The 16383-nt window shown below is 35.3% G+C and overlaps 1 protein-coding gene across 1 annotated transcript; it reads right to left on the bottom strand.

Annotated features, from left to right (window-relative positions):
• Positions 1–8399: 8399 nt before the first annotated feature.
• Positions 8400–16138, bottom strand: LOC121261960 (kinesin-like protein KIN-14G). Its single transcript, XM_041164404.1, is given in 20 exon segments — positions 8400–8964; positions 9207–9727; positions 10390–10581; positions 10831–10994; positions 11092–11345; positions 11563–11724; positions 11825–12003; positions 12139–12245; positions 12618–12692; positions 12695–12793; positions 12898–12993; positions 13071–13152; positions 13232–13363; positions 13512–13589; positions 13787–13855; positions 14104–14175; positions 14307–14564; positions 14855–14998; positions 15071–15237; positions 15681–16138. Coding segments are annotated over 20 exon segments (3099 nt in total). The 5' UTR covers positions 15796–16138; the 3' UTR covers positions 8400–8831.
• Positions 16139–16383: the final 245 nt, after the last annotated feature.

Genomic DNA, 16383 nt, shown 5'->3' with positions numbered 1-16383 from the left:
TGTTTGAATGTTAAGATGAGTTTAGATGTATTTATTATAAGTTGAAAAAAATTATGGGTCTCATATATAAAGAAGTGTTGAATTGAAAAAAGTTGTAAGTTATACATGTAAAGAAATTTTGAATTGATATGAGTTTAATAATTTGAGAGTTAAGTGTTTGGATATTAAACTTAATTTTAAATTAGATTGAATTGAGTTTAACTCTGATAAATTTAACAACCAAACGGGGCTTTAGTGTCCATCATATGTTAAGGTTATAAAGGTCATTTTGGTAGGATGTGGGGGAAAATAAAATTAAGTGGATTAAGACAGCAGGTATTATGGTGAAATAGGACAAACAGATTGGCAACTAACTAAGATTTTCTTAATCAAGATTGAGAGAGAGAGAGAGAGAGAGCTTTGACAAATGGAACAAAAGAACCTATACTTGAAAGGGACAACCTCTCTGTTTTATTCCTGGGGCTTGTACAGAGCTCTCGATGCCTAAAAGGAGAGAAAAGATGAGTGCGTAGCATAATTTATTAGAATAAATATGCAACTATATAAATAAATTATTTTTTTAATAATAGATTTTATTTTTATTTTAAAATAATTTTATGATATTTATATATTCTATAATTATATATAATATTACTCTCTAAACAAACTCTAACCCAAGAACTTGACAATGTTCTTTAAAAAAATTAAGGTTGCGTTTGAGTAGTAAGATAATCTTAGATATTCTGTTAATAGTAATGAAAAAGTAATGATATGATAGTAAATAATAGTAAAAAATATGTAAAACGTAGGTGAAAAAGAATTTATGTGATTTCATGATACTCCACTACCCAAACTAATCCTAAATCTCCTGATTAAATATGTCCATTTGTTTATGAAGAATTAAAATAATAATAAAAATATACTTATTGTAAAATATAAATGTAAAATATAAGTTAGATAAATTTAACTTTTTTATTTTTTATGAAAAATTAAAAAAATAACGAAATCTGATTAATAATTAATTTGAGATGAAATGAGATTATTTTAACCACCAAACATAGTATAGTATCACCGCGCTGTCTTTTGGCATTAATTTCTTGAGCTTGTAGCACTCTTTTGTCCCCCAGAATTGATACAATACCACAGCAACGACATTAAAGGCCTGAAAATGTTGTTTGTTTTATAAGCTGTTCGAGGGTCAACATAAGAGGAAAAGTGGACTGCGATATACTACTCTTTGTCCCCATAGTTGATATCCGAGAACAACATCCACATTAATGCTCCTTACTCCTTCCTTTTAATTTTTTAATTCACCAGTTCAACTACATTGACCTAATCCTTTGTTTTCGTGTGCTTCATTTTAAACGAGTTTGATCTTATACTTGTCGACTAAAGTGAACTGTGACTATATCGAATTAAACACGCGAATACTTCACAAATTAGCACCCTCCCCCGCCCCTGCCCCCACCATGGGCGGGCCGGTCATTTTTCACCCCTCGTTGAGCCATTGTCCAACCGTCTACATCTAAAATCCATTGAGACACATGGATTTTTCAACCCACCACCCGTACTTCATCTAGAAAAACTCCAAATATACAAACTCACATGTTACATACAAATTCAATCCAAAATCTTTGATCCATACTCTAAATACTTAGATTCAATCAGAAATTAAAAAAAAAAAAAAAGAATTTGAGATGAAGGACATCTTATCCACGATCACCTTTTTGCCATGAGTCTTGCTAAGGGACAAACGGCCAAACTGTGGTCATAGGTCGTATAAAACCCATGATCATGACTTGGTCATGGGTCTCTGTGTAGACCCACAACCAAGTTATGGTCGTGGATCATTTGCAACCCATGACCATGACCATGACCATGGCTTGGTTATGGGGTTCTGAAGATCCATACGCCACCCATAGGCAAGCTATGATCGTCAGTTTTAGTTTATAAGGACTGATGATGATGGTTGTGAATCTCTTGGCCGAGTGACCCACGGTCATGGGTTTGCAAGAAGAAATCTAGAAGAAAGTGAGGAAGAGGAGGACGAGAAGGAGATGAAGAAGAATGTTAGACTTGTTAGAGGAGATGAAGAGAAGGAGAGGAAATGAGTGACGAGAGACTTAGGAGAGAGAAGAAATGAGAGTAGATATAGGTTTTTTTTTTGTTTATATAGTATGGGGCGGGGTGGCAGGTTATATACGTGCAGGTGGGCACCAAGCCTGCCCCTTGCATGCTTTTTACGTTTTAAGATTTTGATCCGCTTGCTCGTAGTCTTCTCAGTAGCTTGCGAGTGCGAACAGATGGGTCAAGCGAGCAAGGTATGGTGGCCCACACATCAGGCCTATTACAAATAAGCCTTATTTATAGAGAGTCCAGTAAAATGATATACAAAGCATCTCTTAAGCATTATGAGACTAGATGGACTAGTTTAACAGCCCTTCTCAAACTCAATGTGAAGTTCGAACTTGAGTTTATTAACAAGACCACGAAACCATTCTGAAGGATATAGTTGTTGGGCCTTTTTAAGTGTGGAGTCTGGTTTTGTTTGTGTGTATCTTGGTTTTTGACATGATCCAACAAAGATTCATTATAGTTCTTTTTAAGATTTTCAATGAGGCTTGGACCATAGACTGGAGGCTTGAACAGACCCAACTAGCTAATTAGGGTTTAGTCGTATGTTGTATTAGACTCTTGTACTATCATCATACTTATTTTGTTATTATTTGAAATAAAATTCTTCGTAATTCTATGGACGTAGGCACTTTCCAAATTAGGTAAACCTAGAGGTGTAATCGGCCAGGTTCAGTCCAGTTTCATGCATTTTTTAGAACCAAACCGGTATACACTGGATTTGAGAATTTAAGAACTGATACGGAAGCGATTCACTACCGAAACTGGAACTTTTGATTTTTTTGGGTTCGGTCTGGTTTTATGAATTATCTATCTTAGTAATAATATGATGTTTACATATACTAAACTATTAGTCTATTTATATTATAGTATAAGTACATTGTTTTATAATAATTAACACATCTAGTATAATATTGAATTTAACTATAGTCTATATAAGTTCTAGACTTTTTATATGAGTATATATAATCAAATGTGTAACAATGTATTTACAAAAATGATATATATATTATAATTTATTATGCCAAAACTGTATTTATCCTTTATATATATATATATATATATCAAAAGTAAGTTTATATAAATAACTTAATATTAATGTTTATGTTTAAGATTAAAACTTATATGTTATATAAAATGTTATATTAAAAATTATAAAATTAATTTTATGTTATGTCACATGTTATATTAATTTTATATTATAAAATTAATAGACTTGAATAATAAGATTATAATTTCATGTTATATTAATTAGTAATTTATCATATAATATATATAATATAATATAAAAAATTATAAATATATATACTGGTCCGGTTTGGTTTAAACTGGTTTTCAAAATATGAAAATTGGTACCGTACCAATTTAGAACCGGTTTTGATTCTAAAGAACTAATATCGCACCGGACCGCTTTCAAATTGAACCAAACCGGTGGATTTGGTTTGGTTCAACGGGTTTTTCAATTTGTTTTTACACCCCTAGGTAAACCTTGTGTCATGTGTGATTGATTCCACTTTTTTATTTTGTTCTTCTCTTATCGTTCGTAACAATGACTTAGTAAACATGTTTGTAAGCTGATCATAAGAAGTAATACAAAGAAGTTGTAACAAGCCTTCAAAAGGATGGTGATGAACAAAGTAATAATCAATCTCAATATGTTTAGTCAATTCATAAAAGACATCATTGTTAGCAATTTGAATAGCATAAGTCCTAAGTTCAAACACTAATTATATATTTTACTCAATTTAATATTTTACATATTAGACCTACTTATTAAAGAGAGTCTGTCTCATACGTGAGAGCAAGTATTAATATTATAAATAATTAAATTTATATTTTATTATCAACTTAAACTTTTATGATAAGTGATGGTTGATTAATAAATTTGTTGAATGAGGAGAGACTGTGTTTAGGCAATTGTGTTACAGAGGTCCCCATCCCAAGGTTTTGGAGGCTCTTTTCGAAGAGTTTTGAAGGAGTCTATAATGTTGACCTTTCCATAAATTTTGATTTAAAAGGATTTCTCTCTCCTGCTATTCTGGTCAAACTTCTCTTCGTACATCTCCCATCTAATACTCATAAACCCTAGTACACCCATCCAACCGTCATCCATTACCCACCGTTGATCGGAGAGTAGCACCTCACCTCCATCACAGACGTGGCTGACGGACACTGGCGTCCTCGTTGAGGGCCTCCCGGCGTCGATCTTCTCTGGCGAATAGTTTCTTTTTGCGAGACTACTTCTCGGAGCTTATTTTCGCGAGACTTAACCACACTTGCTGGCGAGAGTATCCTCACCACCTCCACAGACAAGGCCGACGGGCTCCTGCGACCTCGCTGAGGGCCATCCGGCTATGGTCATCTTGCCGACGACCTGATTTTTCCCTAGGTCTTTTTCTGTTGCCTTCCAAAGTGCTCCGGTGGCCGTGCTGTTGCCTCAGAGGGCTACGGTGAGTCGGCGACCAACAGCAGCATCTTTCCATTCCCTTCAGCCCGCGACCCCCTCCTGGTTGCTGACCAGGAGGGGAGCATGTTGGGTATTACTGAAAGGAGTTGAAGGGTGATTTCAAAATTGGTTCTGGGTTCAACAACAGTACAATGGCTGGCTAAGGCCATGACTGTGTGTACAAATGAGAAACAGGATTTTTACTCCACTGTCCGGGAAGGTAGACGTACCTTCACAGTGCATCGATGCTCAAATTCTTGAGGACGTAATATGGCAATAGAGGAGTATGGTGGTGGTGGGAGGAGGAATTTTATATTCATCCCCGAGGAGGAGGGCAGTGGATGGAGAAGGATGGGGGAGGTACTGCATGATTTTTCCCACGGCAAGACCAATCTTGTGGAAGGACAAAGAGGTGCTGGAAGGGGACCAATCCCTCCAACTCAAATGCAGGGGGCTATAGAAAACATGTAGGTGGCACGAAAGAGAGCTTGGAAGGGAAAGACCCAAGTACATTCTCGGTGTCAAGGTGATCCTATGTGACCGCTTTAAAGACGTGTCATGCCTCAGGGTTTTAGAATGAGGGAGGTTTGCAAATCACCACTTAGGACCTGCTTATAGAGATGCATAATTCTTTAAAGGAGATGGAAACCTAACTGGTCGAGTTGAAGGCAGCAATAACTTGCTTGTCTACGAAAATAGACCTAATTTCAGCTGGAGACAACAGAGTTGTAAGAAACAAGACGGGCCCAAACCCTTTAAACTCTAAAGGAAAACGGAAAATAGGATTCGGCCCTGTCCCCATAACTAGATCGAGGAGAGTATGGCAGGTTAAAAGGAAATATGGAATATTTGAAGCGGGGTCTGCATCCAGTATCGGCATTGAGACATCAGTAATGGAATGCCATTCGCCTCTTGTGACACCTTTGGTCCCTGAAAAAAACTATGGCTCATTCGTCGGAGTTGAACAAAAATGGTGTACTGCCAACGTTTGAAAGAGATGTAGAATCTGATACCACCTTGGAGGTGAAGGAACTTGCTGTCACCCCAGAATCTCCAATGGGCCTGAAACCATTGGAGAGAACCGATGGAGTTACTTGAGAACCAATGAGCTTGGCGTTGGTGCCTTGTATAGAGGAATGTCTAGAGGCAGGAGTGTAGTTGAATGTTGTGTCTGGGGATAATGTTGCTCCCTTGGTCTCTCTTCCTCCAATAGTAGATTGGATTCTGCCTAAAGTTAGCAAGATTTAGCAGTTTGTAAGAATTTCACATGGAGGATGTGAAGACCAATTTAAAGAACTAATCACTGCAATTGAGGCAAGCCACACACTTGAAACCAAATCAAGTTTCAAGAAAAACAGGGAGTTACAACGTCTTCATTGGGCAACCAATTACGACACTAAGAGTGGTAGCTCAACTAGAGGGAAGTCCAAAGGGTGGGCATTGTGCAGGTTTAGTTCCAAAGGAGGAAATAAGGGGTTGGGGTTGGGGTTGGGTTTTTGGGTGGCGTCTTAGTTCTATGGGAAACAAGGGATTGGGGTCAGGCTTGGTGTATTTTGGGTTTTTTTTTTTACAGGTTTTTTGGGTCATTGGGGTCAATGGGCAAGATGTTTTCTTGTATACATCAATGTATTTGATTATTCCTTTTATATATATATATATATATATATCATATTTTTACTTATAAAAAAAAATTTCTATTTACGTTTATTTGAACTTTTAGGGCAACGTTTTAGGTCCTTTATTACTAGAGTTATTATAGTCACTAGCTTGGCAATTGGCATGTGAGAGTTACTTCCTGGAGGAATTGAGGCTGCGTTCTCTCCAGATTTTAAAAAAAGGATTAAATACTACTAAGGAAAATACTACTCTACCCTCACAATTGTACCATCCTAGTTGACTGCTGGTCATTTTTTTTAACTTAGTGATTAAGAAAGTGATTTTAAGTGTATTGATATATTTTTTTATTTTTTAAAAATATTAAAAAAATGTGAAAGCAAAAAAGCAAAAAAAAAGAAAAAAGAAAAAAGAAAAAAAGCCTGAGCGGTATGCCAAGCGGTAAACGCTGGGCAGGATAATAGAATTGCCCTACTACTAAATAGATGAGGAGTATAGAACCATGGTATCCAGCAAGAAGATTAGAGTACTATTTGTATTTGAGTTCCATTTCTAGGTTGGAAATTTTGCTTCGTTTGGATGTTGACATGGTTCATCTTATTTCATCTCAAGTTCTTAAAATCTAAACATCATTCAAATGCACACTTTTCAATTTCAAATTTTTAATCTTTTTATCTAATAATTACAACTTTTTCAAATTTAAAAAAAAAAAACCTAAAAATTAGTTAAAATTTTTCAAATCCCTAAATAAAAATAATATAAAAAATAATATTTTAAATTTATAATATTTTTATTCAATTTTTTTTCTCTCCTATCCCAAAACTAGTCTATAAAACATCTTAATTCAAACTAATTTATCATTTTATCTCAACATTAAAAAACAACTCATTATTACAGCCAATATAATCTTCTTTGCAATTTATAGTTAGTATAATGTCAACCAAGAGCACTCCTAATGGTTTATGTATCTTATCCTTTAAAATACATCACCAAAACTCACTTTTTCTATTTTACATACTCACTTTTACAATATACTATATATTAGTTTATCTATTTTTTCTTTATATTATATTATTTAATATTAAAAAAAAAAGTACAAAGAGAGAAACTATTGTGAGAGATAAAATACATGAAAAGACAATAAATAAATAAAATATTTTTACATTTGTGAACAGTTCACTTTACATTTAGCTGAATACTATAGTAAAATGTAAAATACATTTAAAAATAAAGTATCCGTTGGAGATAGTTTCAAGCTACTTTTCTTCAAATTTTACATAAAAATGGGTTTTACAAAATCCATTGAGTGCACCAAGGGATAAATGTGCTGATCAACATGCAAAATAGAAAAGAACTTAAGAGCACGGGATGCCAACCAAATCTAAATTTTGACTAAATTTTTTCAAAATCAACTGTATTGGACTACACAAATCACTTCAAGTCAAGTTATCTACAGTAAATGAAAAATAGAAGTCATATTTGGTGAGTTACTATTCACAACTAAAAGAATATTTTATTAAAAAGTATTCATTTCTCTTCCTTTCTTCTTCATGTCAAATAATTTGTTTAGACAGTAAAAATTAAATTATTAATTAATATATGAAATATATTTATAAAATATAAAAAAATTAAAAAAATATAATATTATATTATTATTTTGATTTTGAAATGGCTAATCTAATATAGATTTAACCTTTTCAAAGATTCTCAAGTTTTAGTAAAAATTTAGATCATTGCCAATGCTCTTATCACTTGTTTATTTTAGTGGGAGTCTTGACATTTGTTTTAGTTTCATTAATAGGGGTTTATTACTTTAGAAAAATACTAAATGGCCCATGAGTTTACCCCCTTAACCTTACCGCTCATGCATTTAATTGTTTTTATTTACTGATTAAAAAAGTGATTAATAAAGTTTTGTATTTTTTTTAATGATTAAAGATGCTAAAAAAATGTTTAAAAAAATCACAAAAAATAAAAAAAAAATTCAACTAGCAGTAGGCCCCGTAATAAAGGCTGGGCGACCTGCTAGCAGCATCCATAACTTTATTGCTACTGTCTTATTTTGAATGAGTTTTGTTATATATTACATTTATATCTCGATATTTTGGTGCGATACTATTTGTTATTCCTTGAGTTTGAGTTTTTGAGAAAAAAAAAATAGAATTGATCCAAAGATTACAAGGAATTTCATATCAACACAATAAAATAGATGTAAAATGAGAGTGTAGTATATAGCATTTTACCTCACCGTGTTCTTTCATTTGTTAGTTCTTCATCCATTACAAATTTACAATATCCCAAATTCCATGCAAACTGGGAATTGGTCGTAAGACAAGCAACAGAAAATGACAAATGCAAGTAGAAGTGTAAAACATATTTCTCTCACTTTGCACGCTTTTCTTTCTTCCTTGTAATAGGAAAAAACGTTCTCCATATCAACACTCTTATGAGCCTAGAAATAACAGTTTGTATGGAATTTGGGGTGCCATACATCTCATGATCACCACCAGAGAATTCAGGCAACTGGAACCATTGCCCCTTCAATATAGAAAACCCCTCTCTCTCTCTCTCTATACAATTCCATAATAAATAAACATAAAAAGAGGGGAAAAAAAAAAGAATCATGAAGCAACTTAATCAATACCCCGTAGTAGTAATCTCACTTTGCAATCCCATTCTTCCGTTTTCCATCAACTGGAATAGCCTGCCTTCCTGGCTTGTGCAAAGGCTGACTAAACCCATTGGGTGGTTTGATCCGTGATGGTGAAGGAATCAATGTTGGAATTAAGCTCCTGGTTACAAGCACGTAATTCAAATAATTATATTAAAGAAGGAAAAGGAAAAACCAGATAAGTGGCCAGTTGAATAGCTGACTGTTGTCAGTTTGCTTGTATGTAAAGGAAAAAATTATCTCACTCGTAGTTTCTACATTTCATATTGAAACGTGAAGAAAACTTCTAAACATGTAGAAGTGGAGGTCGGGAACCAACAAGAATGCTCAAGAACTTAGTAAAATATGAGCAAGAAGACAGACCTCGATTCTAGGCTCTTTGCTGACTTGGGATTTGTTTTCTTTGTTTTTGAACCCAACCCATTGGGAATGTTGGTAGGTTTAGGAAGACTCGGTTGCCAAAGCATGTCTTGCTCTGAGGAATCACTAGTTGCAACCTCGAGCTCATCAGAGTCATCAGTGGCCGTTTCATACTGACCGTTCGGCACATCATAGTCCTGGCTGCCCTTTGGTTTAGTTATTAAGTTATTGAAAGCTTGTTCTGGGTATATTTTTGAAGGAACTGGGAGATAACTCTGACCAAACATCTCAGGCGACTGTCTCTTGTCTACTTCCCAACAATCCACCGGGTTTTCATTTCCATTTGTACCGTCATGCTTGTTCACCATAACCTTATCAACCCAATCGCCAGAAACTGAATCCTTGTCATCCTCCTTTCCATTCAGCCCAGGACTGCCAACAGGTAGCCAGGAAGGTGAATTCGTCAATATATCTTGGAGATCTAAGCTATGTCTTTTTGGCTTTACTGCAGACTTATTCTGACCCTGCAATCCAATATAAGACCATGAACCATGTTTTCAATAGCCTTTGAGTAAAAGCAGAGACAAATCATTGGATTTTAGGCATCAAAGTAAAGTAGTTGTATAAGAAATGAGTCAATTTTTAGGCTTTGTCATCACATTAGAGATGAGACGAGTTTACATCAGTTTAAGATTCTAACAAATAATGTAGCTTACGTCTTTTATTATCATCTTTAGGCAATGAACATTTTTAAACTACTCCCTACTTTGGGTCTAAGTCTCTCTCTTTCTGGTAAATGGCTCAAACCGTACAAATACAGATACAGCACAATTTCATCTCAAAATACTGCATTAGTTTTCAACAACTACTTTCTAAAATTACTAGGAATTCCCATTGAAGTTTGAATAAACTCCAAGTTGAGTCAACCCCACAAATTAGTTACTGTTCTCGTTTCTCCATTAGTCATATCCTTTTAAATGCAAAAAGATTCTATGGTTTACCTCGAGACAGAATTATGTAACAATAAGAACCCAACAAAATTATGGGCACGTCCAATTTTCAGTATATTCAACCTGAATTTGATGGATGTGGCATGCATGATATGAAGCTATAGTGCTCAGACAAAGTTAATTTACAGAGGTAACATGAAACCATGGCCCTACAATTTTTAATGCTCGGTTCATACCTCTAAGTTACCAACATCCTCCATTACTTGCCTCTGAACCCCAGACAGATCTCCAACACTTCTCCAACTAGGATGGTGAGGAGAAGATCCACATGACTTCATTTTTAATCTTTCTGGACTGCGAGATAGAGCATGATGAAGACTCTCTGTTTCTCCCTCCTTCCTTGCTAAGGCTGCTTTAAGGCTAGCAATCTAAAGAGAGACAGTAGACAAGGCACCTTTAATTTCCAAAAAATTTACCGCAGCGTACAAGACAAGTAAATGCATCAAAGCTTCTCTCAAATCTATCATCTAGATACAGAGGATAGAGATAAAACTGATAGATAGCCTCAAGATAAGCCTTCTGACTTACAACTAAACATAATTTTTGTTAGACTGGGAATTAAGAAGTATAGACACTTGTCAAACTGATTGTGAACAAACAGAAAATGGAGTAAACACCTGTTCCTTAAGCTCTTTCACATCTGAACCATCTTTGTTAACCCGAGCAGCACCAAGCTCAACAGTGGAAACCCTTTCAGCAAATTTGAGTGTACTTATTGTTTCTCCCAGAGCTTCAAGCTCTGGACTTATGTGAACAAACATGAGTGTCTTTGCTTGCCCTCCTGATAGATACAATTACAACAACTTAAGAAAAGAGAAAATTACGGTGGAAAAATGGAAGAATCTCTTTTATAGGTTAGAGGACATTGAGAACCTTACCAAGTGAATCTTGGAGAAGTTGTGTGAGTTTGCTGTTCCTGTAAGGAACATGTGAATTCTTTTGTGCAAGGGAGGAAATCACATCTCCTAAAGCAGAAAGAGACTTGTTGATATGTTGTGCCTCCTTTAATCTATCTCCTGTCACCTCAGATTTGTCAACCCTTTCACTCCCTGCCAGGTCAACCAGATGCATACAGCCACGAAGAATAGATCCAGATGTCAGGTTTCTTCCTTGAACATGAACTGTAAGGCAGCTGGAAATTGAGACCACATACAAGTAAGTATCCTATATATATATATATACACACATACAGAAAACAAAAACTATGTTTCTGAAATCACTATACAATCATGATAAATACCTGGAAAGATATTATAATTTTTCTTTCTTGTAGGAGCAATAATTAAAAGGAAAATTTAGAAAAGAAAAACTTCTCTATTCTAAAACTTACAAGGCAAAATGAATCATACCTGTGAGAACGACTACTCCGATCGTTCATAGCTGTAGCACCCACCGCACGATTCTTTTGCCCAAGGTTCATCAGAGTTATTACATCAGATGTTGACGATACGGTTACGAGGTTTGCCTCAGGTACATTGATTCCATTCTGAGAGCTGTTACGAATTTCTAATGTACATAGGAGTTAAGAACACCTATAGGAGTAAAAGGCATTCCATCCACAAATAATAATAATAATAATATAAAAAAACAAACAAATTTCATGAAGGATATCTTTGGTGGAGACCATCTGTCACAAGCAGATCCCTAACTTGCTCGTTGTAGATTTCAAGCATCTGAACAGAAATATCATAGGACATGGTCTCTTTCCTAAGTTCTGAGAGAAGAAATAGGTCACCCAATGCCCTGTAATTAACACCTAGGGATTCCTCTCTGAGCTCTTTAGGTCCACTCTGGATTGATAGATAAGATATATCAAAATGAATAATATAAGTACTAAACATCCATTGGCAAAAAATAAACCAAAGCCTTAATAGTGAAAGAAAGCAACAATCTGACTTGCAATGACAATTTGCTGAATTTCTTACCATAGTATAAGTTTTCCCTGATCCCGTTTGGCCATAAGCAAAGATACAAACATTGTAACCATCAAGAACAGACCGAATCAGAGGCCGGGTGTCTGAAAATACCTCCCCTGGAAAGAAAGGAAAGCAGCAGTATATGTGCAAAGTCAGCCAGAAGAAATTTAAGGAAATTATACTTCATGCCCTCAAATTACTACCCATCTTTCAATGTGCATCATAAACTATGAAAACTTATTGTGCATTCTAATCACTAATAGGTTTTAATGTAAATTCTCTGTTAAACTTTGAATCTTAAAACGATTAGATCTTAGGGGGAGAGTATAAATTGAAATCAGTTAGTAGTTCAGGATGCATGTTGCAAGTTTTCTTAGTTTATGGTGCACTATGCAAAAAGGATGGCAGTTGAAGAGTACAGAAATATAATTACCCTGTAAAATTAAGAGGAGAGAAACAGAGCAAAAGAAAAAGCAAATAAAACATACCTTGGGTTGCAGACGAACTAAATACTTTGTTGAAAGTGAATGATTTCCGTCCCTCTTTGCTATATTTTGAAGGGCAACAATCGTAATATTACCTTCCTCTATGTGACCCACAGTACTCAAACGGTTTGGTTGCCCAGTCAGGAAAGGCCTCACTCGACAGTATACCCGAATGTTCCCTAATCAAACATAACATATACACAAAATTTATTCTTCCTAACACAAATATAAGTTTTCCTTATTGAATTCATAAAGATAGCCTTCAAACCATTCAATATGTCACCTTTTAGGTCCTGCACTTGATTGTATAACTTGCGGTTTTCTTCAAGAACTCTCTGGTATCCGGAAGCAGCATGAGCTAGACCATGCAGATGCTTACCTATCAAACGGAGCTAGTGATATATCATTCATCTTTAAAAACTTTTCAAAAGCATTGAAGAATAACTTAAAATGTACCTAGATAGTTGAATTCTTCCTGGTACATATTGTGCAAAAACTGCATGCCTGCTTTTGTACTATGAAGAATGTGTTTCAGTTCCTACAGGATATCAACATAGTCATCAATTGCATGAGAATAGCAGTTTTTCTTCCTGATGTCTGATTCTAGCAAAAATTACCAGAATGTCTCTTTGTTGTTGTTCTACCAACTTATGCTGATTGAGAAGCTGACTTTTTGATCCCTCATCAAGATCACACATCCGATCATGACATTCCTCCTCTTTATCTTGTGTAGTAGGTTTTTCTTCCATCTTAATCATAGTGAAAGAAAAGGTCACCCATTTGTGCTCAATACACAAAAGCAAACTTATATAGTCAAGTTGATTGTGGAAAAATATTTTTTGAGTGCCGCAGATTTTATCACTTGCATTTTAAATTTTATACGATAGATGTAACTACCTTTATATCACCAGAAATCGTTTCAGAAAGAGAATTGTCAGGGACAAATACTGAGATATCTTTCACAGTTGTTTTCGTCTGTAAAGATCACCGGAAAAAATTAATATCATTGACAGTCAGCTTAAAAAAAATCAAATACATTAACAATTTTACAGCAAGAACATGACTTGCAAGAAGTGGGATCCCGATCCCTCACATTAATCATACTCAAAGGTAGTGAGGAACTTTTGTTGCCTAGGAGGCGGTGACACATCATTGGAGAAACAGATGCTTACCAGTTCATTTTGGCCTTCAAATCGGCGCTTGAACTCCTCCATGACTTTACTAAGCATAGATTCCACAACCTGTGACAGGCCAAAAGAAATAATTTTCCCTTTAAGTCTGAATAAAAACATGTACCTAATTGGTTACAACAAAAGTTCAGCCAAGAAAAAAAAATGAAGAGGGAACATGAAGGCAATTAATTTGAACCTCAAGGGCAGTAAGTGATTGTTCTAAACTCCATACTCGCCTGCTTGGTATGCAGGATCATGACCAGCCTCTTTGAAATGTATTTACATTAGGAAATGTTATAACAGCATAAGAAACTTACAAGTGGAATGTCTTCTTGTTTCCTATTAGAAAGAAATTCACGGACTAGCACATTTAAGGAACGAGATGAACCCTGCAGATCAGAATACATATTAGCTTTTTGGCGGCATGCTTCAATGACAAGAAAAAGTTAAAAAGTAAAAGACAAAAAAAAAAAAACAAAACAAAAAAAGGAAAAGAAAAAGAAAAAAAGAGCTCACTAACTGTTTCATTGAGGTCATGACTGTGATCACCATATGAAGACAGATCACCAGACAAACTCTCTAGAGACTTCTCACACGATAAGGTCCTTGAAAAAGAATTCATAAATGGTTCCGAAATTTTTCGTACAAAGGGTTTCCCGCACGTAGCTGGTTTCAAATTTCCACCAAGTTTCCATGATCCGTTTCCACCTCCTTGTTTCCAATCACTATAAGACTTGAGTGCTAGAACACAGTTTACAATCCTCGCAGATTTCCCTCCCTGTAAGTCAGACGATTTAAACATATGGCATCAGAATGACAATTCTTGCAAATTAGGCATTAATCCAGAACCATATTGCTTCAAAATCCGCCGAAATGTATTTGTTTTATCCAATATAATTCTGTCACATCCAAAAATAGACAAGGACATGCAAAATTGAAATAGCATTATAGAGATTAGCCTACACTTCAAAAGTTAATCGAAGAGAAAGGAGATGTGTGGGTGAAGCCCATCATACAGAATTTCCTTGAAGGTCTTTCTACTGATGTCAACAAAACAAGAATACACACCTCTTCCAAATCGGATACTTCAAAGGTCGGAAGCCCCAATTCTTCCAAAGCATCAAGGAAATTTCTAACGTTTTCGAAGTACTGGAATGCCGATAGAGCTGCCCCGTCAGGAACATTAACAGAATCACCCGGGCCCTCAACCACCTAAACCAGTCGATTAACATCGTCAAAACCAACAAAGCTTGAAGGAAAATCAAAACCTTAAATGAAACATACCTTTGGCACAGCTCGGGGCTGAACCTTGTTAAGAACATGGCAAAGAATTATCCCACTTCGCAATCCAAGCCTGAATTCTTCTTCAGAAGGCTCGGCTGGCAAGTCTTTACCCCCAACAACTCCAACCGTCGTTCTGAGCCACCCGGCTGCTTCATATCTTCTCAAAGCTGCAAAATGATGTAGCAACATTAAGTTTCTTTTGTTTGTTCAGCATATAAAGTTTCAGGGGAAGCGAAATTCAAAAAGAAAATAGAAGAACGAGGCAACGCACATAAAAAAGATCAATCCAACGAGAATGACGATACGGAAAATGAGACTAATGTAAAATCATATAAAGATTCCAAATTCGTTTATATAATGAAATTTCACAAATTTATTCGCCACTTTAACAAGCAAACAGCTAAAACATCCAAAAGTTACAAAATTTTATATTGTCAAAACCCAGGTGAACTCTTGCAAAATCAAGTTAAAAATCAAATCCACAAAAGAAAGCCAACATAACACCAGAAAAACGTTCTCTGTTTTTGAAAGAAACTGGAACTCTGAATTTCCGTCAATTTGTTTTTAACAAAAGAAAGCAAAAGTACTTCAAGAGAATGATTGATCATACAAGCTTCCTCAGCCTTCCTCGAAGCCAAACGATCAGTCAATCTGGTACCATGTTGTTGAAGAACATCTTCAACCACTGAAGCTATGGAGAAAGACAAAGCTTGCTCTGTTGCCATTTTTATCACACAAACCGCAACGAACCCAGAAAATCCCGACGGCTAAAACCACCCCAAATCCAAATTTCAAATCCTACCCCAAAAATCCAATATAGCCCATCCAACTATACTGAACGTAACAAAGATTTCAAGAATTTTGGTTATATTTAAAGAAAATTTAACTTGATCGAATTCTCAGGGAAGAGAATAGGAAGGAAGAAACAGACACAAGGGTTTTGAAGAGAACTTCTATGAAGAGAAAGAGAGAATGCGAAAGTGAAGAGGGAGAGGGAAAAGTGGTTCGAATTTCCTCGCTCTTTCTCACACTTTCTCTCGGTTTCTCTCTTTGCCTTCTCGCTCTTCTTGTTGTCTTTCTTTCCTGTGTCTAATATTGAAAGGAAAAAGGTACACCGAACGAACCTGGTTCCGAACCTCTCGGTGTGGGCTGGACGGTTTTGAAAATTTTTCGGGCAAAGAAAATTAAATTTTATTTAAAAAATAACTATAATCAATTAATTTATATATATATATAAAATTTTAACTATAATCAATTAATTTATATATATATAAAAAATTTTATTCTCCAACCGATACGTAGGCATACTTAAA

This window comes from Juglans microcarpa x Juglans regia, chromosome 4S (assembly GCF_004785595.1).
Source record: "Juglans microcarpa x Juglans regia isolate MS1-56 chromosome 4S, Jm3101_v1.0, whole genome shotgun sequence".
NCBI classification, from domain to species: Eukaryota; Viridiplantae; Streptophyta; class Magnoliopsida; order Fagales; family Juglandaceae; genus Juglans; species Juglans microcarpa x Juglans regia.
Note: the sequence above shows the minus strand (reverse complement) of the source record. Positions and strands in the feature narration are given on the sequence as shown.